The sequence below is a fragment of the Hyaena hyaena genome, unplaced genomic scaffold, assembly GCF_003009895.1.
Source record: "Hyaena hyaena isolate Hyena2069 unplaced genomic scaffold, ASM300989v1 scaffold_114, whole genome shotgun sequence".
NCBI classification, from domain to species: domain Eukaryota; kingdom Metazoa; phylum Chordata; class Mammalia; order Carnivora; family Hyaenidae; genus Hyaena; species Hyaena hyaena.
In genome coordinates, this window is record NW_024080746.1 from 2,635,173 (window position 1) to 2,659,703 (window position 24,531).

The 24,531-nt window shown below is 37.9% G+C and overlaps 1 protein-coding gene and 1 non-coding gene across 3 annotated transcripts in view; both read left to right on the forward strand.

The window, feature by feature from the left end:
• The window catches only part of STIM2 (stromal interaction molecule 2), a 151,593-nt gene that overhangs the window by 113,380 nt on the left and 13,682 nt on the right, over positions 1-24,531 (forward strand). The window contains exons 4-10 of one of the 2 annotated variants that reach the window (XM_039236643.1): positions 10,257-10,368; positions 14,065-14,180; positions 16,998-17,175; positions 18,151-18,328; positions 22,901-23,068; positions 23,674-23,774; positions 24,010-24,248. In XM_039236643.1, coding sequence (XP_039092574.1) covers positions 10,257-10,368; positions 14,065-14,180; positions 16,998-17,175; positions 18,151-18,328; positions 22,901-23,068; positions 23,674-23,774; positions 24,010-24,248 — 1,092 coding nt within the window. The other variant, XM_039236644.1, reaches the window with a different exon arrangement.
• Positions 18,914-18,998, forward strand: TRNAK-UUU. Its single transcript has one exon. It is a non-coding gene; the product is annotated as a tRNA-Lys (tRNA).

The window sequence follows — 24,531 nt, forward strand, 5'->3', positions numbered from 1 at the left end:
CATGAGATCATGACCTGAGCCAAAGTCAGACGCTCAACCGACTAAGCCACCCAGGCACCCCATTATTTTAATGTTTTAACCATTGTGTCAGTACTCACAAAACAAGAGGAGTTTTCTTAAAAGTATTTTTGTCATTAATAACTAGTTAAACGACTACTGGATACAGTAAACAAAACCTAAATTGGAAAATGCAATATGCCAAGTAAATACAGCTAATAACTATTTGTGAGCTGTTGGATTTCTTAATGCCAAATGGTACTAGAAAAAGGCATATATAGTTGCAGATCAAACAGAAACTGCTTGGGTAAATTATCTTGAAAATGCTTCTGTCATTGAAATTGGTGCATTTTTCTGTTCTAGAATAAAGTAGGATTAAAAGTTTTGAATGTAGTGTCTTCCTGCCTGGAGATTATGTGACAGCTGTGATGGCTCAATTTTTAGCTGGCCTTCAGTTTAATATCCTTCAGAAAGAGTTTATCCACTGGGCTTTCATGTTCATTTTTTGTTCAACTCCACACTCCCCCCCCCCTTTTTTTTAAATGCTTAATTATTCTGAGAGAGAGGCAGAGAGGAGGAGAAGGAGAATCCCAAGGAGGCTCCCCACCGTCAGCACAGAGCTGGAGTGACATGAGGCTTGAACTCATGAACCATGAGAATATGACCTGAGCCGAAATCCAGATTCAGATGCTCAACCGACTGAACCACTCAGGTGCCCCTTTTTGAATTCCCTCTTAAATCACATTTCCTTACTCTGAGCTTCCTGAGAGTCTTGGTAGTAATTTCTTGACTCTGATGTTTACATTTATTTTATCCAGCACTGAATAGTAATTACTGTGAAGTCAGTAAATATTTGCTGAGTAAAAGAATCCTAGGTTGCCTATAGAGGAAATCGTTGACGAAACCTTCAAATTCCAAGAGAAGAAAAATTGATTAATTTTAATAATTCTAATAGAAAATTAAAGGAAACATTTGTATAGCTGCCATTTAAAGATAGAATTTTTGTTGTTAAACGTATTCTTTGGAAAGCAGCATCTATTCCACTTTATGAAACATCATACTCTTGAAAATGTTTGTTGCTTTATCTAGAAATGTCACTAAAAAGTGAACGAAGGTGACATTTTCCTGGAAACCTTGGTTGATAGAACCACTTTGTCATCTATTCTCTCACCCAACAGACATTAATTGAGTTCCTAAGACATATCTGCCATTCCACATTTATTTAGTGCCTGCTATGTGATGTTGTACACTATGTTGGGAATATAGAAATGAGTAAGAAATACTGTCTGCCCTCAAAAAACTTAACCTTCATTTGATGTGAAATGCTCTTTTTATTCCTAGTTTGGTGTTTAAAAAGTAAGTAAATGAACAGATGAATGAATGAAGGATGCTGGCTGAGGGCCAAGGGTACCTTGAAAGAATGTATAAGCAGAGATACAGCCACTCTGCCCCTGAGGTGATATCTTTAATGGCACAACAATGAAGTAGTCAGGAAAACTTGACTTTACTAAACTTTCAGTTTTTTATGGCTCTTGAATCTACTGGCTTGTTGACTCAAGAAAGTACATTCCCTGAATTTTTTTAATTACAAAAGCTTTCTGATCCACTGTTATTTATTTTTACTGTGATAATAATTATAATTGTAGAGTACTTTTACCATGGCTAAGAGTCATTTCCACATATGTTTTGTTAATCTTCAGAACAGTCATACAGTTTTTGGACTCTTTCTCCAGTTTTTATTTTTAAGATATGTCTTTGTTATTCCTCACCATCTTCATGAAATTAAGGGTTAATACTACACTCTATTTGAATGATAAGATTGCCATTTACGATAGAAAAATAAAGCTTTCTCTTAGCGGCCATAGTACCACTCTTGGGAAGAGAAACACCCTGGTAATGTTTTAGTTCTGCATGTTCAGACATTTACCAACATTTATGCAATGTGCCCAGAAATTACATGTAATTCTTACATAGCCAAAGGTAAGGCGCTCCTGAGAGAAAGTGTGCGTATTTATTCCTCTTTGGTACAGCGACTAATATCTGGACTTCCTAAGTTCAGGGTGTGGCTTTGCGGTGTCCAAATATAGCATGTTGCAGGAATTTAGTCCATGCTATAGAGACATGCCCCCTGGATGGCGTACAAATGGGCGCACATTCTGGCACCGTTCTAAAGATATGCCTGTCTGCACCGGGCGGGGCAGCTGATTGCCCAGCCTCGCTCTGAAGTCCCACCAGAGTATCTGTATACTGACCAAGGCAAGATGAAATGTGGAAGGCTTTAAACTCTTTCATCTTTTATATTCTACAAAGTAATTTTCAAATGTTTCTATTACATTTAGTTGGAAGTTGCTTTTCATCAAAGTCATGCTGTATTGTACCTTAGGTTAACTGCATTTTCCTGTGACAAGTTATGTCTGTCACTGTAAAGAGAACTTCGGAGGCTTTAGTTACTTGAAATTCTCAATGAAATTGAATTTAGAAAAGTGGCGAATACTATTGTGCACCTGTGTTTTAGAATATAGTACTTCATATAAACATGCCAGTAATTCAGATTTTTTAACCCACAAATGGTTTTTAGCTTCTTTGTGAGAGATGCTTCAAAATATAGGACTTCTTTCAATAACCCTATTATGTGGCCAACTTGGCATGTAGTCACTTTTGTTAACAGTGTTTATTCTTTCTCCTCCTTGACCTTTTTATCAAGCCTTTTGGTATTTATCAAGATATTCTCATGCTTTGATAGAAAGTAGTGAGTGTGTATTGAATGCACTGTATTTAACTCTACGTTACTATATTATGACATCAGAAGTTGACTTTTCTAACATACATTAGTTTGCCAAAAGAAACTTGTGGCAGTTGTGTTCTTAACATTAAGAACACTACAGAAGGTCCCCCCTCCATAAATTTAGGATGTAGCAGTTTTTGATAAGTAGTAGGAAAGCTACTAAGATGTAAAATACAGAGTAAATGTAATGTGTGTATTATAGCCAAGTTCTGACATGGCTGATGGTGACTTTGGCCGTATTTTGAAATATTTTCATCTCGCAGAGGAGGAGAGGAGTAATGGTTCGGAGCTGGGCCCTTGAGGCCCACAGGTCCTGGCTCCACTACTGTGTGAATTTAGACTCTCTGAGCCTCAGCTTCCTGACCTGTGGACCACGATTGTACTGTTACTACTAAAACCTATTTCAGAGAGTTGTTGAAAGTGTTTCATGAAAAAATTCATGAATTTAGCATAGGTACTGGAAATTGCCAGGTGCTCCCAAAATGTTAGCTGCTGCTGTTCTTAAGATGTTCTGTGTGTGCACTATTGCCTTATAATTAGATAGTTTTTTCTCACAGTATTTAGGTAATTTTACAAATCATCTTTGGAGGTTTTTAGGACCACATGTACTTACATTAAATATAACAGATGAAAACTTGTATGGTGGTACCTCACTAAGCTGTTTTGTATTTTTAGGCCTGTAACTTAATACAAGTATATGGCTAAGTACACTGGGTGTATTGGTTTTATAAGACTACCTTTTGCAGGTGAAAAGAGCAAGTAAATATCTATATTTTAATCTTTAGAAGTGTATCTTTCACACTGGTTTGCGGCCATCATGTTTGCTTAAGTGACGGGGGACTGGAAGCACACACATTCTCATCCCATCCTTCTGTCCAGCACACAGCTTGGAGCCTCTGGTCTGTCATAGGTGTCTGTGATTCCATTTGGAGTCCAAGAGCCTCCAGTGCTGCTTTGCAATAGGATATCATGAAAACAGTATTTTTTGTCTTTCACACAACTATAGGCGTGGCACAGCACGTAGACACTATTGAAAACAAAACGAAACAGGTTCGGTTCCCACCTTTAGGGAAGAAAACCGTCAGGTAGACATACAGCTAATGCTTAAATGGTGAGTTTATTCTGGGCCGCAGAGTTCCTGCCGTATGGAAGCTTACAGTATAGTGTGGACATAAGATATAAAGAAGCAGATAGATAGGAAATGAGACAGCACGTATGGTGTGCCATTTAGTAGAAACAGTGAGTACTGTAGAAATTCCGGGGACGGAGAGATCCCTCTCAGTTGCCCTGTTTCTTCTGCTTATAACCAGCTTGTACGCGAGGATGTACCTGTGCGTGATTCATGTGTTTCTTTTAGAAGCTGCTTCACGGGGGTGGCTATAGGAACTCTAGCTGCTGCTGCTGTTGGCTCTTTCTAGCCCTTCCCATGTCTTCATTCTCTCCATTACTACAGATCTCCTGTCTAAAAGCTTTCTCCCCTTAGGCCCAGCTATCATTTTCCATCTTTTTCAAATCTTGATCCAAAATATTATGTGCTGGAGGGGCTGACACTTGCAAGGAGGAAGGGGCAAGAGAGAGAAGCTGCTTTGGTGCAGAATCAGGAACTTTGTTCCCTATTAATATAGCCCCGTTGAGAGCAGCAAGGGGGAGGGATAATGAAAAGGAGAATCCTTATCTTGCCTCTGTTCCTGTGAAAATCCATAAACGTGTGCCCCCACACATCCTACGTCCCCACACCCCCTCATCTCCTGCAGATTTGCTTCTACTCCCCATCCTGTCCCCACTCTTTCCTGTCTCCCACCACCTGCTTTGCGCCAGAGCCCTGCTCCGGCTCTGAATCCCCTGGTTCTTTGAAATCTTGTCAGTTAGGCCGTTTCAAGTCCTAGGAGTCACCTCAGGATGGAGAACTGGAGTAGTGGCATCAAGTCATTGTGTTACTACTTCCAAGGCCCTCAGTAGGCCACAGTGCGTACTAGATGTCTCTAGTGGAATCCCGAATCCGTGAATGCAATTACCTAGGGCAGATTGCTCATAAATAATGTTTAACTCTTGTATTACTATTAATACTGTGTCTAGAAGCTTTGTTCCTAAGAGAAAATGTGTTTTAAGTTTTAAACAGCTATTCTTTTTCAAAATGTTTTTTGATGTTTATTGCTTTATTTTGAGAGAGAGAGAGAGAGAGAGACGGAGGGAGGGCAGAGAGGGAGAGAGAGAATCCCAAGCAGGCTCTGCACTGTCCACACCCAACTCGGAGCTCAAGCTCCGTGAAATCATAACCTAAGCTGAGATTAGGAGTCAGATGTGTAACCTACTGAGCCACCCAGGCGCCCCTAAGCTAAATCAAGAGATACCTGTATTGGCAGTGAACTTGGATTCTGTAGATGAGAGTTCAGATTCTACCTCTTCCAGTTAATAGACAGGTGTGACCACATGTGTAATTACTTGGCTTCTTTTGGCCAAGGTCCTCTGTGTAGGCTAAAAGAACAGTTATCTCTCAAATGTGATTATGGGGAGTTACACGGGGATATATGTGAAAGTATAAGAAATTGTAAAATCCTGTATCAAAGGAATGTAGCTTTGTGTTGTTAACAATCACTATTAGGGAAAAGAACAAGTTCCTGTTCTCTAGGAACTCATCACTCGGGGGTAAGACAGGCATAAGTGATCGCGTGAGAGTATGTGACAGATCCTGTGGCAGATATATGTACGTATGATCCGGAGCACAGAGGAGAGCAACTATAATCTGGGATTGAGAGAGAGGGAAAACTTGGTGGATGAGGTACTTCCTGACCTGAGAAAGGCTAAGGAAAAATATGCCCGGCAAAGAGGGAAGAAGGGAAGGCCATCCCAGGTTGAAGGAGTGGCATGGGGGATGTGGTACATTCACAAGGCTGCAGAAATGGCTGCAAGCGTTTCCGGGACATAAACTGTCCACCTGTAGTGCGTAATTTGATTATTGGGAGCACTTACCTAACTCTAAAAAGGCAGTGTTACTGCCCAGTGGTTTATAGCTCCAGAAACAAACTTGGTCTGAAAGCTAGTTTGATCATTTACTAATCTGCTGGGTCTAATTAAGAACTTCACCTTCATAGACTTTTAAGTTCAGTGTGGTGATCAAAGGGTTGTTGCAATGAGTCTTTGAAATAATGTTTGCAAATCTCCTGATATTTAATACTCACGTAAAAAATATTAGCAGCAGTTTTTGTTGCTGTCCTGAAAATTCTTAGAGGTACTTTTTCCCCTGTCAATATTTTATAATCTATTTTCTAGGCCAGCAGTTTAGCAATATTTTAAACACCAACTTTTGTTTGTTATAATGGAATCAGAATTTGAATGAATTTTTAAAAATGCGTTTTAACATTTATTTTTGGGAGAAGATAGACACAGAGCATGAGCCAGGGAAGGGCAGAGAGAAGGAGACACAGAATCCGAAGCAGGCTCCAGGCTCCGAGCTGTCAGCACAGAGCCTGATGCGGGGCTTGAACCATGAGATCATGACCTGAGCCAAAGTCTGACCCTTAACTGACTAAGCCACCCAGATGCCCCAAATTTGAATGAATTTTAAAAGATGCTTTAGCCTGATATCATTCTATGTGTTAAGAAACATTTAATAACCTGGCTGTAGTAAGTAAATCAGAGATAACAGCTGGGACCATAATCTGCTCTCTTCCTATTCCATAGGTCTTTCTACTGGCTTTGGGATAAATGTCAAAAATCACTCAGTGACACAGTTTCTAGCAGAAACCACAAAAGGTAACAGCACAGAAATCAGCATTTCTGGAGATTTGCAGATACAGAAATTTAGTTTTTAAAGAAATACAGTCTCCTTCTCTGGCTGCCCTCTGGTGGAAGCGCTGTTTAGCAACAGCACATGTGAAAGAGCATTGAGAGGCAGGTACAAGGAATCAGATAATTCTTAAATGTGTAATTCTTTTGCCGTCAGGAATTTCTTATATAGACAATTTCCCATTTCTTTTTATTTGGGTCTCTTCACCAAAATGTGAAAATAGATTTCATAGTACCTGTCAATTAAGCATGTTCTATTTCATTTATTCAAGAGGATCCAACAGATAGTTGAGCATCTTTTGTGTACCAAATGCTAGGAATAAAATGATGAGCAAGAAATGTGTGCTTTAGTGAAATAAACAGATGTTGAAATAATAATCATACAAATAAATAATTACTTAATGCTATGCCTAAAAAGTACTGAGTGATTTATGACCAATAGCAGTGTTTAAAAAGGCTTCCTTGAGGAATTAAAGTTTTAACTGAGATTGGAAGTCTTGGTAAAGTAACTAGACAGAGATGAGTCAGCAATGGAGAAGAGTCTCTCTATTGAGGAAACAGCAGGTGCAAAGGCCCAGAGGAACGACACAGTATGACCTCTCCTAAGAACTGAATGACAACTAGTATATTTGCAGCAGAAAAAGGTAATATAGAATACAAATCCTGGTCATGAGAAGTGAAGGTATTTACTAGGCATCACCAAAGAAACCAAAAAGCACAAGAAGAAGTGAGCCTCTTCCCAGTATAAACTGTGTGCTCTTCGTTAGAATTTTGTTGTTTTAAAGATTCATTGTAAAGGAAATTACTTTAGAACCACTATAATATTCTCTTTACAGAGTAGAGTAATATTAGGATTTGAGCACTTTAAATATCTATTCTTTTTTCATTAGGTTTTTCTTCTTTTCTCTACTGGCTCGTTGGAAATTGAAGGAATATTTTTGATATGCTGGAGTGTTGAGATCAGGGACTTCTGTTGATCAGTTGAACAGCCATAGAATAATGACAGAGAGAATCTTCTCCTGTTTTCTTGGCTGAGATTTTTGTGTGGGTGTGCGAGGTGCAGCTGCATGTTGGTTTCTTGGCAATCAAGACAAGCAGTTCTCAGTGCAGTTCGTGTGTGTTGAATGGGAAGCAACTTAAGAGAAAAAGCGCTACTTTGAATATACTAAATTCATTGGAAAGCACCGAGGGCCTGAACCTTTAGCTGGCATTCTAAGTTATCTGTCTAAATGGATACAGCACCCCCAGGAACATGTCCAAGCTTCTGGCAGGAACACATGAAGGAGGAAATTTTTTTAAATAGTCAAAAGTTTTATCTCAGTATAAAATTATCAATTACCATATGTAATTTTTAAATGAATTTTTGCTGGCTACTTTCTTGTTTGTGACTTACTGCAACTCTTTCTCTAAAGAACACTTAGTAAGAAGCAGATTGTGAAAATTTAGCTTTGCCTGCAGAAGTGAACTCCTAATTTTCTGTAGTTTATCAGGAAGATATTTCTCAGATTTATGCATATACAGATGGATTCCCAGATCTGCGTTTTAAAAAAAATTTTTTTTAATGTTTATTTTTGAGAGACAGAATGAGCATGAGCAGGGGAGGGGCAGAGAGAGAGAGAAGGAGACACAGAATTCAAAGCAGTCTCCAGGCTCTGAACTGTTGACACAGAGCCTGATGCGGGGCTCGAACCCACAAGCTTTGAGATCATGACCCAAGTCGAAGTCGGGTGCTTAACTGGCTGAGCCACCCAGGCACCCCTCCTAGATCTGTTTTTATTGCTCACTCATGTTCTTCACTCTCCTTTGACCTTTTTGTGGCCCGTAAGCACTTTTTGTTCCCAAACCCTCAAATTAAATGCAGACAGTATGGAGCTCTTAATTTTTTAAGAATACTTGCATCCTTCCCTTTGGATACTCTCATCATTGGCCTTCATTATTTTCAAGCAGAAATGTCTGAACTGCTTCCAGTCTTTAACAGCTCCTTTACATCTCTACCGCTATTTAATACTATTGTTCAGGATAGCAGAGTCAGGTCCTGCAGTCACTTGGCCTGGGTTCATATCCAGTCCTGCTACTATCTTGATCCCATTAACCTTTTAGTTTCTCATCTCCAAAAATGAAAATAATTATGTTAGTGTTTCATAAGTTTTGTATGTTTTTACATAAGGCTTAAAGGAAAAAATGTGGATATAATGAGCTTAATTCAAAGTAAGTGTCCAGCAGAAAAGATGTTAGCTATCATTTTCTTCACGATTTAGGGCCAGTCTCCCGTAGTCCATTAGTAGCTGTGTTCACTCTCCTGGGTGATCTCATTCGGTCTAAAGACCATCCAAATGCTGAAGACTCTCAATTTTTATATCTCTGTTTCTAACCTCACTCTTCCCTGCTCCAGACTTGTATATCTGACTGCTACTATATGTCTGCATTTAGGTATCTAAAACACACTTCAAATATAACATGTCTAAAAACAGAACTTTTGATCTCTGTCACCTGCCCTGCTTGCCTCCCCAGTCTGTTCCGCCCATTCTTTCCTATCAGTTAATGGTACTGTCCTCTCTACTTTTTTTTTTTTTTTTTTAACGTTCCTGTAGCTGCCAGTGCCCATCTATTTCACGAGCACATCTAACAGCATTATCCCCACAATATAGCCTAAATCTGACCACTTGTTGCCACATATCTTGTACTGACACCATAGTCCGAGGCTATACAACTTCTCGTTTGGACCGCTCCATAAAGGAATGTTCTCCTTACTGCTCTGGGTTTTCAGTCTTCTCTCATACAATCTACAATCCATTATCCACATTAAAGAGTAAACATAGATTTTAAAAACATTGATTATTTACCCCCCCCTTCTTACTGAAATTAGAAAAATATCCAGAATTTTTTAAAGTCTTCTCTGACCTGGCCCCTCTGCTTTGTTTCTTTCTCTCAAACACAGCTAGTTCATTCCTTTCATAAGGCCTTTATACTGCTAGCTTTTCCATCTGTTTGAGATATTTTCCTCCCAGATGATCACAGTATTTGTTGGCTCCTTGCAAAGTTTTAGGTCTTATTTCAGACAATAGCTCCTCAGAGACTGATCCTGACATCTTTCCTTTCTTTCTTAATAGCTGATCACTGCCTGAAATTTCCCTCACTTTTCTTCCTCCTCTTGTAAGTAGGACCCTCCCCTCTCCCATGAGGACAAGGACTTTCTGCATTTGCTCACTACCATATTCCATTCCATTAGAATGGAACCAGATACTCACAAGGTTTACAGTATTCTATGGATGGATGACTAAATGAAAGAATGAATGAATAGATACATGTCTTGTAAGTTTTTCTACAACCAAGGAAATGATGCATTATTTCATCCTGTATGAATTTTGCATAGATGCTTATTTTAAAATAAACCACGCTAATATTTTATTCTTTTTCTTTCATGTTTTCTCTGTCATAGATTATCAATTCTTAAGTATAGGAGGTATGTCTCTGCTGTTTTCAGCTTCTCATAGAATGCCAGATATCATTTAAGTACTTATTGTTGATTGAATTGAATTGAAAATTCAACCTAACATTCTCCGAAGTTACAGTAATTTTATATACATGTGTATGTATGTATATATATAAATTATATATATAAATTATGTAAATTTTGAAAGCAGATATTATCTGTTTAAAATATGCCTTCCTCTTTTATCTCTTGTAGTTCATAATTGGACCCTTGAGGACACGCTTCAGTGGTTGATAGAATTTGTTGAACTACCCCAATATGAGAAGAATTTTAGAGACAATAATGTCAAAGGAACAACGCTTCCCAGGTGAGTCTTTATTATCCAAATGTATTTTTTTTCCACTCAAGGAGAATTATATACTCGATTTTACATTTCTGTGCCAAATTTATAAGTTACCTCTGTGATTAAGGGCTCAAAGGAAAGATTTTATCCATTCTTTAATTTTTTAAGGTGTGAATTTGTAAGTTTTAATCCTTTTCCTTTGTGTAAATAATCAAGCTCTTATTAAAATTTATTCCCAAAGAAAATAATTTTGGGAATTAAAGGTAGGCCAACTACATCTTTTTTAGATAACATCAAAAGCCCAACCTCTGACCATGTGGTAAATATAACAAAAGCATATTCATTTGATATGAATCCACCTTTATGAAAAACCTATTTGAATGGGTTAATGTACGGATCATTCTTAATTGTATTCTTTTAATAATAGCAATAACCACTTAATATTAGTGGCCACAAGTTAAACATCAAAAAAAGCTTAATAAATGTAAATAACAGCCATTTTTTAAGTTTATTTATTTTGAGAGAGAGCACGCATGCCTCTGCTTCTGAGGAAGAGGAAGAGGAGGAGAGAGAGAGAGAGAGAATGAGAGAATCCCAAGCAAGCTCCAGTGCTCTCAGCATGGAGCCCAGTGTGGAGCTTGAACTCCCAAACCGTGAGATCATGATCTGAGCCGAAATCAAGAGTTGGAGGCTTAAATGACTGAGCCACCCATGTGCCCCAAGTAGCAACCATTTTAAAATGTACATAACATTAAGGTACTCTGTATTATCTCATTTAAACTTCATGGTTAAAATTAAGTATGTATTGTTATCCTCATTTTGCAGATGAAAAAAAAAATCAGAGGAAGTCAAATACTTTGCCAGTTCAGCATTTGAACCTAGATAGATCTGATACCAAAGTCTAGGATGCCAGTTTATCCCTTACATGTTTGGAATTTTTTGTTACTCATTTTCTAAATTTTATTTTCCTAAATCTCCATTAGTTAACTTAAAAATCTTTAAAGATTCAAATGTCAAAATTTCCAATGATTCTGCCAGACCTTGCTTCCATTCCTCTATCAAATGTTTTTTTCTATCAAAAAGACTCTAATCCCTTATTATTCTCTCATTATTATATGTGACAAAATACACATATTGTATTTCTAATCAATTTGCTTACATGCTCTGTTTAAATCAGTGGCTGTTATTTCTTGGACTTTGGATTGAGTTGAAAATTTTCATATCTCCGATAAATATATTCTGAACATAGACATCAGCATTTTACGGATTTTACTGTGCATATGGCTGTATTGAGGAAATAATGGGAATAAGAGTTTAACAAGTCTGTATTGAGTATCTGATCTTTTCATGGTGTGACTAGATGGTAGAAAGAAGACAAAAATAAGATAGGGTTTTTGCTTTAATAAGTTTTTAAGCTATAACAGGATAGTGGAGTATTAAAGTGAGATTAGAGTTGTTTTTTTCTTTGAGTTGTATTTTTTCTTCTTGAGGTGTATGTTACCCTAGTTATGAAAAAACTCAGTATTTTTCATATGTTGTCTTTTGGGAAGTTTCTTTGTATGACAACAGCATGAAATGAAATGGGTTGCTCAGTGTGTTGGCAATAAATGTTACAGCCACTCGTTCGTTCGTTCTTTCGTTCTTTCTTTCTTTCTTTCTTTCTTTCTTTCTTTCTTTCTTTCTTTTTCTTTTTCTTTCTTTTCTTTCTTTTCTTTCTTTTCTTTCGTTAAGTAAAGGTTACCAGAGATAGCTCAGATCTTAGGAGAATTGTTGAAATAACATTACACTTAAGATCAGTTTTTTAAAATAGTGGATATGTTTCTAGAAAAAGACAAATTATAAATATAGAAGAAGTTCAGCTTTTAGGTAAGCTCATTGGCACTTTTTTGAGTGAAGGAGAAAGGAACACTGGAATATCCTTCATCAAGCCCCTTTTATAGGGGTAATGGCAAAGAGGAGTTGCTTAAAGGGACTTAAGTATCAACTTAAACAACAGTGTGAGTTACAGAATTTTTTGTAGGGTAATTATAGATCCAAGATCCAAGAACTACTTAGAAGAATGTATAAGAAAATGTATTACACATTCCAGATGTACAGTGCCCACAGCAGTTCGTTATGTTTCCTTTCTGGGACATTAAAATATTGTCACATCTGCAGTAGGTAGCCTAAATTGTTTTATGTTATCATGGTTATCATAAGCCTTTACTGATTTTCTATACTCTGAAATTCTTATTACCAGAGCTTAAACTAAGGCTCTCTTAGCCTGACACATGCCTCCTCATTCCTTTCAGACCTGTGTGAACTTCCCTGACATCCTCACCCACTCAGGTAGAATCACTTCCACCTCCTGGGCTCATACTTAACTTTGTATAAAACTGTTATATGGTATCCTTTTTACTACATCTCATTGTTTTTCTTCAATTTAGTCTATCAATATTGTCGCTATTAATTCATGCATCCATCCATGCATTCATTCATGTATTATACAAACATTTATCAAGCATCTACTTTTGCCAAGCTTAATGCTAGGTTTGGGGACACCAAGATAAGATATAGCTTTGCCTTCAAGCAATTTGGTAAGTGTCACGTTAAAGGTGTAACAGGAGCCATAAACAAAAGGTACCTGCAGAGAAGATGGGAAGGCATTTTGTAAAGGGAAAGGATTCTTTACTCCGTAAAGATTTATGGCAGCCTGTAGCAGTTATATCAGTTTTTGTAACTTCTCCATACTTACAGGTTCTGGTATCTTTCAGAAAAAATGCAGTGGGTTCAGAGTACTGTCATTGGAATCATACATATTTGGGTTTGCATCCTTACCCCACTCAATTGGGGTAAATTACTCAATCTTTCCCTACCTTAGTTTTTTCATCTATAAAATGGGAATTTTATCTATATATATTAGAGGTTTTCTTGAATTTTGATTTAGTCGTTAACACAGGACCGGCATATAGTACATGCTTGTTTTTATTGTCATTGTTATTTACAATTATATGATTATTATTAGACTTTGTGTTATAAGATCTTCATTGGTGTCATACTTGGTTGTTAAGAAATCTTAGTTGATGACGGGGCTACTTGGATTTGAAGTCCAAAACAAAGTGATTTTATTTCCTTCTTTCACCTGTGCCTTTTGGCGCCCTACATGGTTTTTTCATCGCTAATGACATGGTTCAGTATTTCCTATTACATAAATCTCTCAGTGTTTTCCCCCAACCATGATGACATCTTATTTTCACTGACGTCAGTGGCCTCTGTTTAATTTATATTAGAATGTAACGGTGCAGGTTTTCTTCAGATATAAAGAAAAGTGATATGATCTAAATTGAAAAATATATTTTATAGCTTGCTATTGATGTTAAGTCAATTACTTACAGTTTTCTTGCTTTTTTGTGAAATGATAAAATGCAGAGGTAATTAATGGTTATAAAATACTTTTGTATTTGTTAAATTTCTACATTTCAGTAAATTATAGCATAAAATTATCCTTAGAAAACAAAAACGTGAACATAACAAATAAAGAGTTAACATACATGGTGTTTGTACAGCTAAGTTTGCACCAAAAGTTTTTTGATACATGTTAATAAAGTATTAAATCACAGGGATGCACTCTGACAACAGGTCATCACAAATATGTAAAGTATTACATGTATTGCTCAAATATTTAAATTTACATACTAGAAATATTTTCAATTAATGTATATATATTTTTTGAACGAACAGGATAGCAGTGCATGAACCTTCATTTATGAGCTCCCAGTTGAAAATCAGCGATCGGAGTCACAGACAAAAACTTCAGCTCAAGGCACTGGATGTGGTTTTGTTTGGACCTCTAACACGTTAGTATTCTCTCTCACAGAGTGTGATGCAAAAGAACAATCAGATCACATATTTGTTGTTTATTTATTTTTTTTAATTTATTTTTGAGAGAGAGAGAGAGGGAGAATGAGTGGGGTAGGTTGCAGAGAGAGAGACAGAGGCTCGAAAGCAGGCTCTGCGCTGATAGCAGAGTCTTACACGGGGTTTGAACACGCTAACCGTGAGACCATGACGTGAGCCAAAGTCAGACACTTAACCAACTGAGCCACCCAGGCACCCCTGTTATTGAAGAAGAAAAAGTGAGAAAGCTAAAACACTAAGAAAAATCATCTGTTAGGTATAAAGGAAATGTAATATTAGCTTAAAAGATTTATAGGATGAGGTTTTCTATCACTGAAATGTGCAGTGTTAAATTGCCAAGCTGGTTACGGAAGGTGCACTTGAAATTGTACATGATGACAAGACTATCCTGGCAAAAGCACAAGGTGGGGAATGTTTGATTGTATTGAAGAAGTTCTGTTTAAGAAATTATGATGTCATATTTGTAAGGAAAATAAACCTTGTATTTCTTTACTTTTGATAGGAAGACTTTTTTTTTCCCAGAAGGGAAGTTTAATATGTTCATTTAATTTCATGTTTTAAAAAGCTTTGGGAAAAAGTATTTGAAGATTCTACATTTTGGAGGATTTCTGTTCCATTTTTCAGTAGCCAAAAAGGAGTAACAAAATCAATACAAGAAAAATGGCTTCCAGAGATGGTAAATTAGGAAACTAATGTTTATTTTACCTTAGCTTTTGGAGTTAGGAGACTTGCAGGTTTCTGTGACATGGTTTTGAGGGTGACCCTGCTGAGAAAGGGTTACCGAGCACTTGGGTGGATTCCGTGACTCTCCTGCTGGATCTTTTTTGGCTCAGGCTGAGAGCAGCTGGTATAACAGCTGGAACTCCGCTTTGTGAGAGTTGGTGGAAATGCACTGTTGTTGGAAATTACAAACCCTAGGAAATAGAACACTCCTGAAATGCCAGGCATTCCACAGAGATGACACCCTAAGTTTTTTACTGAATCTAGTGGGGACTGTCTTCGAATTTGTTCATGTGAATGATTGGTGCAGATAGGAATGAGACTATATAACTAGTGCCTCTCTATACAACTTGGTCAGGAATATTTATATTTTATTATGCCGGGAACACACCTCCTCTAAGCCAAGACAGTATTTCATTGTCATTTGAAAAGAAACCAAGCTAGTCAAAAGAATGCTGAAAAACGAATGTTTTAATAAATAAACCAGCGAAGAAGTTAATGATGCATTACCTTTTTAATGTGTTTGTCTTAGAATTATTCTTTGAGGGAATGAGCCCTGCATTGGAAACACCAGCATTAGATTTATAACAAACTAACATTGTCAAATGAACAGAGACCCATTGTAAAGGAGTTTACACAGAAATCTTTTTCAGTTGTGGTGCTTAGTATAGCAAGTATTTGGTACTTGACCATCTCTTTATTGTTATTTCTGGCGAGTGTTATTTCAACCTGAACAGGTCTCATGTTTGAACTAGAACTTGAACTGAACCTCTCAGTCTGAGGCAGAAATAAAAATAAATCCTTTTGAGACTTTAGTCTTCCTCAGTGCATCTGTTTCACTTTAGGTGAGGGCGTGAGCTCTGGAAGTAGCGTGTCCGGTGTAGAGCTTGGTGTTCCTCACACGGTGTAAACACACACGAACCCAAGTGAGCACGAGGACTCATGGTGTCTATGCGGCCCCGGGTTTCATCACATGTGCAGCATAGACATGCTGAAGGCCTGGGCAGTTAGGTAGTTTCCCACTGTAAACTCTATCTCTTGGGAGCAAATCATGCATTATATTGTCTTCATTATCATTGAGTGTCACTCCAGAGAGCCCCCTGATTCTTAGTGTGTGCTAAGAGTCAGGGATAAACTAGGAAATTATTTGACTAGTGATGTCTGTGTTTTGTACACTGACGATACTCCTTACTTTAGAAACAGTGCTGGAAATCACTGACATGCCTAGTGGTAGAGAAGATGATCGAGCTCTTTCCTTCTAGAAACCCGGATATGTCTGGCAAATAGCCACCTAAAATACCATCTATTATGATCATTTAACTCATGGTACCTCAACCTCAGCACCTCATGATTTGGGCTGGATAATTCCCCGTTACTGGCAGAAGTAGGGCAAGAAAGTGTTTGTCTTGCGCGTTTTCGTCTGTTTAGCAACATCCCTGGCCTGGTCCCACTAGACACCAGTAACAACTCCCCCATCCTTTACACGTTCCCGACTATGGCAAGCAAAAATTGTCAAATGTCCACTGTGGGAGATATCGCCCTTGGTTGAGAATCATTGGTTAATCTTAGTTACATGACTGCTTGCTTGGGAGGAAATGTTCTTTTGTTGAATGCTTAGGCTTCCTGTGTGTGTATCAAACCATGGCACGCCCCTGACCGGACTGAAGGAAAGCAGTTGGGATGGTGGTGGTGGTGTTCTCTATGTCTCCTTTCACCCCACACAGGACATGGTTGGAGATGCTGTTGCTTTTTCAGGTGTCCCCGGGACTTTTGTTCCTTCCTCTTGTGCCACAGGGGTGAGGTATCTCCATGTGGGCTTCTCTGTGCCCTCTGGAGAGTCTAGTATATCAGTGTTACAATAAACACTTTGATTACTTGAAGAAATGATATTTAAAAGAATGGAGCTTGTTTATGGGAGGCACATCTCTGCATTTGCTTATTTGTTTTTAGATACCTACTATAAAAAATGCCTGTGTGTTGTATCAAGATCCTGTTCACTCAAAGATTAATTTAACCACCTGCAATTGTTTTCATAGGCCCGCCTCATAACTGGATGAAGGATTTTATTCTCACAGTTTCTATTGTAATCGGTGTTGGGGGGTGCTGGTTTGCTTACACACAGAATAAGACATCGAAAGAACATGTTGCAAAAATGATGAAAGACTTGGAGAGTCTGCAAACTGCAGAGCAAAGTCTAATGGACTTACAAGAGAGGTGAGTAAGGTTAGAAAGCCAGAAGTCTTATTATCTATGTAGGCAAAGACGGTTTGTGAAAATGTACTGGGGGTGTGTGTTTACACACTTGTGTTAAGTTGGTTACACATAACCAGTAAACGTATGCACACTTCATATTTTTATAAAAGTTACATTGTTCTAATTATAGATTTATATTGAGGGTATGCTGTAGTGAATAAATGAGCAGATCAGTGGAAATAAGTCAAATGTAGGTGAAATGTATAGTGAAATTTTGTTTTTTTAACGTTTATTTATTTTTGAGAGACAGATACAGAGCACAAGTGGGGGAGGAGCAGAGAGAGAGGGAGACACAGAATCTGAAGCAGATTCTGTCTGTCAGCACAGAGCCTGATGCAAGGCTCCCAACTCATGAACTGCAAGATCATGACCTAAGCCGAAGTCACACGCTCAACCGACTGTGCCACCCAGGCATCCCGTGAAATTTTATTTTTAATATTTTGTTTTTTAATTTTTAAATGTTTTTATTTATATTTGAGAGAGAGACAGAGAGAAAGCAGGGGAGGGGCAGAGAGAGCCAGAGAAAGAATCCAAAGTAGGCTCCAGGCTTGGAGCTGTCAGCACAGAGCCTGACACAGGGCTAGAACTCATGAGCTATGAATGAGATCACAACCTGAACCAAATCAGACACCGAACTGACTAAGCCACCTAGGTGCCCCAAGTGAAATTTTATCTTTAACATGATTTAGATAATTGTGAATTTCTTAGAAGTCTCTTTGTTGACAAGTGATTCCCTGCTATCACTGTATTTTGAGCTCAAGATATCCGGAGTAACTGTATAATGGGCCACCTGCTGTTCTGCTCTTCAGATGTTAGATTAATAGAAAATAGTGTGATTTTGGATTGAACCCTGTATTCTGTTGCTTGATGCGTAATCATTCTTCATAAAAATAATGAAACTTTGGTGAGGAATTTTCATTTTTATCATTCTGTAAGGCTTGAAAAGGCACAGGAAGAAAACAGAAATGTTGCCGTAGAAAAGCAAAATCTGGAGCGCAAAATGATGGATGAAATCAATTACGCAAAGGAAGAGGCCTGTCGGCTGAGAGAGCTGAGGGAAGGCGCCGAATGCGAGCTGAGCAGACGGCAGTATGCGGAGCAGGAGCTGGAGCAGGTACTTCCGGCCTGCAAGCAAGGGCGTGTCAGGACATTGGCATTGCCCCTCTGGGGCGCCGTGTCGTATGTAGTCTTTGCGTTTAGGGGCATTGTATATTCTTCCTCGGTTAATAAAAGAATTATCTGTTCATATTGTTAGCATTGATCAAAGTCCATATAAACAAAATAACAGACTAATAATCCAAAGATAAAGTTACCATCATGTTCACTCACTGATGAAATCTTACCCCGTGCCAAGCTAATTATCTCCAGTGAATTTAAGGCGCTTATTTAGTCTAACATCTGTAATATGTTTCAGTTTCTAACTAACCTAGTGGAGTGTATCTAATGTTTAACTACTCTGCAGAGGTAAGGAATCTCTATTTAACATCCGTTTGAATCCTGTTAAATGGTTTTAGAACATAATTTGCTTAAAATTGTGAAGTTGTCTGAACGGACCTTTCCAGTATCTGCTGCTGTGTTGCTACTCAGGATGGAATGTAAGCCTTCAGGCATAGCTTGGTCCTTCAGGAGAGTGGAGAGGGGGTCCGGCAGAATTTGATTATAGACATCTGTTTTTGCTATAAAAAATTACCACAGGGGCGCCTGGGTGGCTTAGTCGGTTAAGCGTCTGACTTTTGCTTAGGTCATGATCTCGTGGTTCGTGGGTTCGAGCCCCACGTCGGGCTCTGTGCTGACTGCCAGCTCAGAGCCTGGAGCCTGTTTCAGAGTCTGTATCTCCCTCTCTCTCTGACCCTCCCCTGCTCACGCTGTCTCTCTCTCTCTCTCTCCTAGAAATAAATAAAAATATTTAAAAAATTAAAAAATAAAAAATTACCACAAACTTAACGGCTTAAAACAACACACATTTACTCTCTCACAGTTCTTAAGACAGAGTTTAAAATAGGCTCACAGGGCTGCATTCCTCTGGAGGCTCTAGGGGAGGATCTGCTTCCCTGCCTTTTCCAGCTTCCAGAGGCGCCTGCATTTCTTGGCTCTTGGCCCCTTCCTTCATCTTTAAAACATGTCACTCCAGCCTCTGCTCCTGTGGTCTCATCTCCTTCTGACCTTGACCCTTTCTTTAATGATAAAGAAGTTACAGACCAGAAGGCTTGCCCAAGATCAGAGAGTGCCTCAGTGGTAAAGCAGGGCCGAGAACCACGTCCCACCTCCTGCTTCACTTTGTGCCCTGTTGCCTTCTCAGCCAGGTGCTAAATAAGGAATAAGAATTGTGGGATAAATGAGTTTCAATTTCGACTCATGACAAAATGTTCAGTGTGTATTACTGTTTCCTTCAGGATTGTCATTTTTGGTAGAATTAGTCTGACTGGCGCAGCCATCTCTTATATTAATGGTTAGCTGTTTGTTTCCCTCATACCCCAGACATCTGCTGGATCTTTTCCCCGTAAGAGATTGTTCTTTTAAGCTAACTCCTAAGCAAACATCTACTGTGTCCAAAAGTTAGGTATTATGCCATTTATTCCTGTGAGAACTTACTTCCTTTTCCCACCAAGGCTTCTAACTCTTAGTTTACTCCTAGTGCTAAACTAAAAAGCTTACTAGCTATTTTCCTGAGCTTTATAGGTCAGAAAGAGCAAATCAGAAATTAGTAATGATAATGCTACAGAAAGACAAACTGATGGCAATGTTTTACAGGTGACTGCTTCATAGTGACGGAAAAGACGTCCTATAGAAAAGGACCCACAAATCACAAACATCCTAATTTGAGTTTTTTGGCAGAGAGGCCTTGCGTACCTTAGCGCACCTTAGAATCACCATGATATGTCCCAGTTCGGATGTAATAGTTCTAATGAGACCCTGATTCAGTAAGAGGTGGTTTAAAGGAGCTATGCTGGTATTTAAAGAACTCTGTCCAGCATGATGATAGTAATAGGAAACACAGTTTTACGAGTACCTACTGTGTGCCAGAAGTTTGTGCTATGCACATTACAGATGGTTGGCTCACAATTTTAATCCTCATAATAAATAAATATTATCCTCATTTATATGTGAAATGTGGAGAGAGGTTAAATAACTTGCCTGAAGTCACACAGCTGTTACATGGCAAAGGCAACATTTTGTTTGTCTTATTCCAAAGTTCATGTTTTCCTATACAGCTGTTAAAAGTTTTATTTAAAGAAGTAAATTTAACTGGGAAGCTACTTTACGTACAATGTCCTATAATCCGTATTTCCACATAGTTGGAAGTGTTACTGTATCTCATCTGGGAAGTAATCAACTTCTCAAAATTAGAAGTCAGGAATATCTGGCACATAGATTGCATCAAGCTGTTTTCTCTAAAACAAAAACACTTCTGGGTGAAAATAGTACTGCTTCATATTTTGTGTGGTTTAAATACTTTTCACATAAATTACTTTGTACTTAAAGTTCCAAGAATAGCAAAGTCAGGATGGATCATAGTATTCCCGTGTTCTACACAAGACAAGAAACCTCAGATTAGAAAGTAAAGAACTTGCAGAAGGTCACAGAGGTAATAAAGGTAATAATCGTAAAGTTGGGTCTAGGATCATGTTTTCAGATATTTAGGGTGTTTCTTTCTGTGATACCATGTTTTTACTTAGAACTGTTTTATTCCTGAGACACAAAAATTAGGTATATAATTGTCATTTTTGTAAACAAGTTAATAATCATTTGTTAACAGCTTTTACTCAATTTTTACTGCATCCATGCCCCTATGAATAACCGTGTAATTCAAACTAAGGACGGGAATTTAGGTCAAATGATAAACTTATGAATAATAGCAGAGAAAATATTTTGTTCAAATAGATGCTGTTACTGGAAGGTCATGGTTTCCAAAATTTTGAAACAGCATTTGATAGTCGAAACATTTCAGCCCCAGTTAATGCCAGAAATATAACAATTATGTGTTAAATGCATTTATTGAGTTTTTTTAGGGGAAATAAATGTATGGACATAATATAAATCTTGTTGATTAAAGAGAAAAACGAGTGAAATTTGAAAATAAATTTCCTGTTTAGTTCCTTGGCAAGGAAAATCTTACAGAAATTTTAGCTATAAATCTTGTGAGAAAGAGGGCCTGCTGACCCAGACTTTGTGGTGTTACACGGAACTCCATGTTACAGGACCTGACCTCAAATTCTCTCTTCCTGAAAGAGTAGCAGGGATGCCATACAGCCTAGCCAACCGCCGAGCACAGTATTGTCCTGAGCACAGGGCACAGTGAAATGTGTCAGACACGCGTTGCTTAGGATTTTGCTTTCAGTGAGTAATGTCTCACTGACTAAATTACTTTTAGTGTCAGTACTTCTGTCTACTTAGTGTCCCATTGTGATTTTTTTCTAATTTTGGCATTTAAAAAAAATACTTCTTTTATACTTTTCTTTCTATAGTATCTGACAGCTGTTCCTTTTCTTTATCAGAACAAACTTGTGTATAGTACTCTTATTAGTTTATTCTGTCACACAGTACAGTTTATTTAAGTTAGTTGGGTTTGTTCAGATCAGACATTGTTCTGCATATGAGTTTGGGAATGGAGTTTCTAGTGACCTTACCTGGCCCTGAGGAAGATAATGTGCAGTTCCGGTGCTCCAGAAGCGGGAAGCGCCACAGTTCATTTGTGACTTTGTCTGAAGGTCTTGAGTATGTACATAACTCCTTATACTCTACCATGTGTCTTTACACAGCTTTAGCTTCAACTCTTACTAGTTTCAAGGGAATTGTTTCTAGAATGGATTGTCTCTTCTATGTTTTTTTTCCTTAGGCTTTCTTTAAGAGTTTTTCCCTTAGCATCTAATACCAACTGATGCACTAGGCATTTTAGTTTTGTAACTGTTTATTATCTGGCTCCCCTAAAGGGCTGTCCAAGGAAGACTTTGACATCCTGACTCTGAAGCCTATGTATAGTTTCTCATGGAAAAGTCAAGTAGAGTCTCACTCCGAATCTGTTTTCTTGAAATTTACACATGGTCTGCAAATTCTGATTAATCTACTTTCTGGTATGTTAGAAGCAGTGAATTGAGTAGTAAGTGAAACAGACTATAATAGACAGATGTGCTTATAATAGTGAGAAATAAATAACCATAAAGAAGATGTGAAAACCTTCAAAAATGGTCCAGTGAAATAGCTTACAGTAGTGTCTTCTGGGAACATTAGAAGGGGCAGCGGGACTTTGGATACTTCTTTATGTTCTCCACAAACAAACACTGTGTTATGAGAAAAACATAATCAGTTTTGGTTTGTACATGCCTGGCATTTTCTTCTCCCCGGTGAGTCTGGCTGTTATAAAATATAAAAACTAAATAATGCAACTTGAGATCTGTGTAAGCCCCCTTCTACCCTTTGGCTTTCCAGCTTTGCTTAGTGAGTTAAGATGCACTTAAAACTTAGTTTTAATATTCTAAATATACTATTTTAGACTTAGTGATTTGAAAAAGATGCTTACAAAGAGCATAATTCAGATTGCTTTTTCTTTTAACTTTGGTACTAAAAAACCTTAATTACTTAAAATGTATCTCAATATAAATATCTTTTTTTAAAAAAGACATTTCTCTCTTTTGCTGCATCTCCATACATCTCTCCCCCACTCTTTTCCTTCTTCCCTCTTTCCCAGGTTCGAATGGCTCTGAAAAAGGCTGAGAAGGAATTTGAACTAAGAAGCAGCTGGTCTGTTCCAGATGCACTTCAGAAATGGCTTCAGTTAACACATGAAGTAGAAGTACAGTACTACAATATTAAAAGACAAAATGCTGAAATGCAATTAGCTATTGCTAAGGATGAGGTACTCTATTATATTTCAAAACTTAATAAATTTCTAATCATAGACCGTAGAGTAAAATTACTTTATTTAGAGAAGTATGTATCTTTCAGAATGACCTTAGTGTCATTAAAAAACCATCCCTATTATCTCTATCACAAATGTTTTATACAGAGCTTTTCTCCTCTAGGTTGCTTCTTCATATCTGATTCAGGTTAGTAGTTACCAGAAATTAATGTTTGACTCTTATAAATTGTGTGAAATAAGATTAAGTTTTAATCTGATTTCTAGCAAAAAAAAAAAAAAAATCTCAGTTCACTCACTAACACCTCATTGCAGTAGGATATAATTAATGTTATTTTGTTAGTTTTAATAGAAGATTCAGGTCTTTCTGAGCCATCAAAATAAGAGAAAAATTTTCCAGAACAAAGTTTTGAATTCTGTTGACTGCCTTAGGAAAGCATGCTTTCTCCTTCATCTGTTTTCTTTTTTGGAAATTAGGGCTTTACTTTGGCTAATATAGTTCTCCACTGGTTTCATCATTATTAATATATTCAAAACAAAATAAGCTTGTATATGTGTTATTTTTTTCCAGAACTACCTTATTTTCTCTCTGCTTGGGTTCCTAGGCAGAGAAAATTAAAAAGAAGAGAAGCACAGTCTTCGGGACTCTGCATGTCGCACACAGCTCCTCCCTGGATGAAGTAGACCACAAAATTCTGGAAGCAAAGTAAGAATGTTATTTTAGTTCTGTGTTTGTATTATGCTGAAATTTGTATTTTATAGAGAATTTATACTTATTTAATCATGTACAATTACATAATTTATACTAATTCTGAGAATGGATAATTTCTTCTTGAAATTAATTTAATGCCATGGTCTGTCTGTTCATGTAGTTGCCCTTTTTAAGTGCCATGTTAAAGACTCGTTGATACAGTAAGTAATCCCTACCTTGGCTTTTACAGGAAAGCGCTCTCGGAGTTGACAACTTGTTTACGAGAACGACTTTTTCGCTGGCAACAGATTGAGAAGATCTGTGGCTTTCAGATAGCCCATAACTCGGGCCTCCTCAGCTTGACCTCTTCCCTGTACTCTGATCACAGCTGGGTGGTGATGCCCAGAGTCTCCATTCCACCCTATCCAATTGCTGGGGGAGTTGACGATTTAGATGAAGATACACCCCCAATAGTATCACAGTTTCCTGGTAAGTGCTGAATTCAAAAGAGAGTTGGTACAGTTTTTGAATTTTTTTTAATGTTGATTCATTTTTGAGATGGGGGGCAGAGAGGCAGAGAGAGGAAGACACAGAATCCAAAGAATGCTCCAGGCTCTGAGTTGTCAGCACAGAGCCCGACACAGGGCTCAAACCCATGAACTGTGAGATCATGACCTGAGCCGAAGTCAGACGCTTAACAGACTGAGCCACCCAGGTGCTCTGAATTGGTGCAGCTTTTAAAGTAACTTTCTATCATGATTTTTGTGACTCA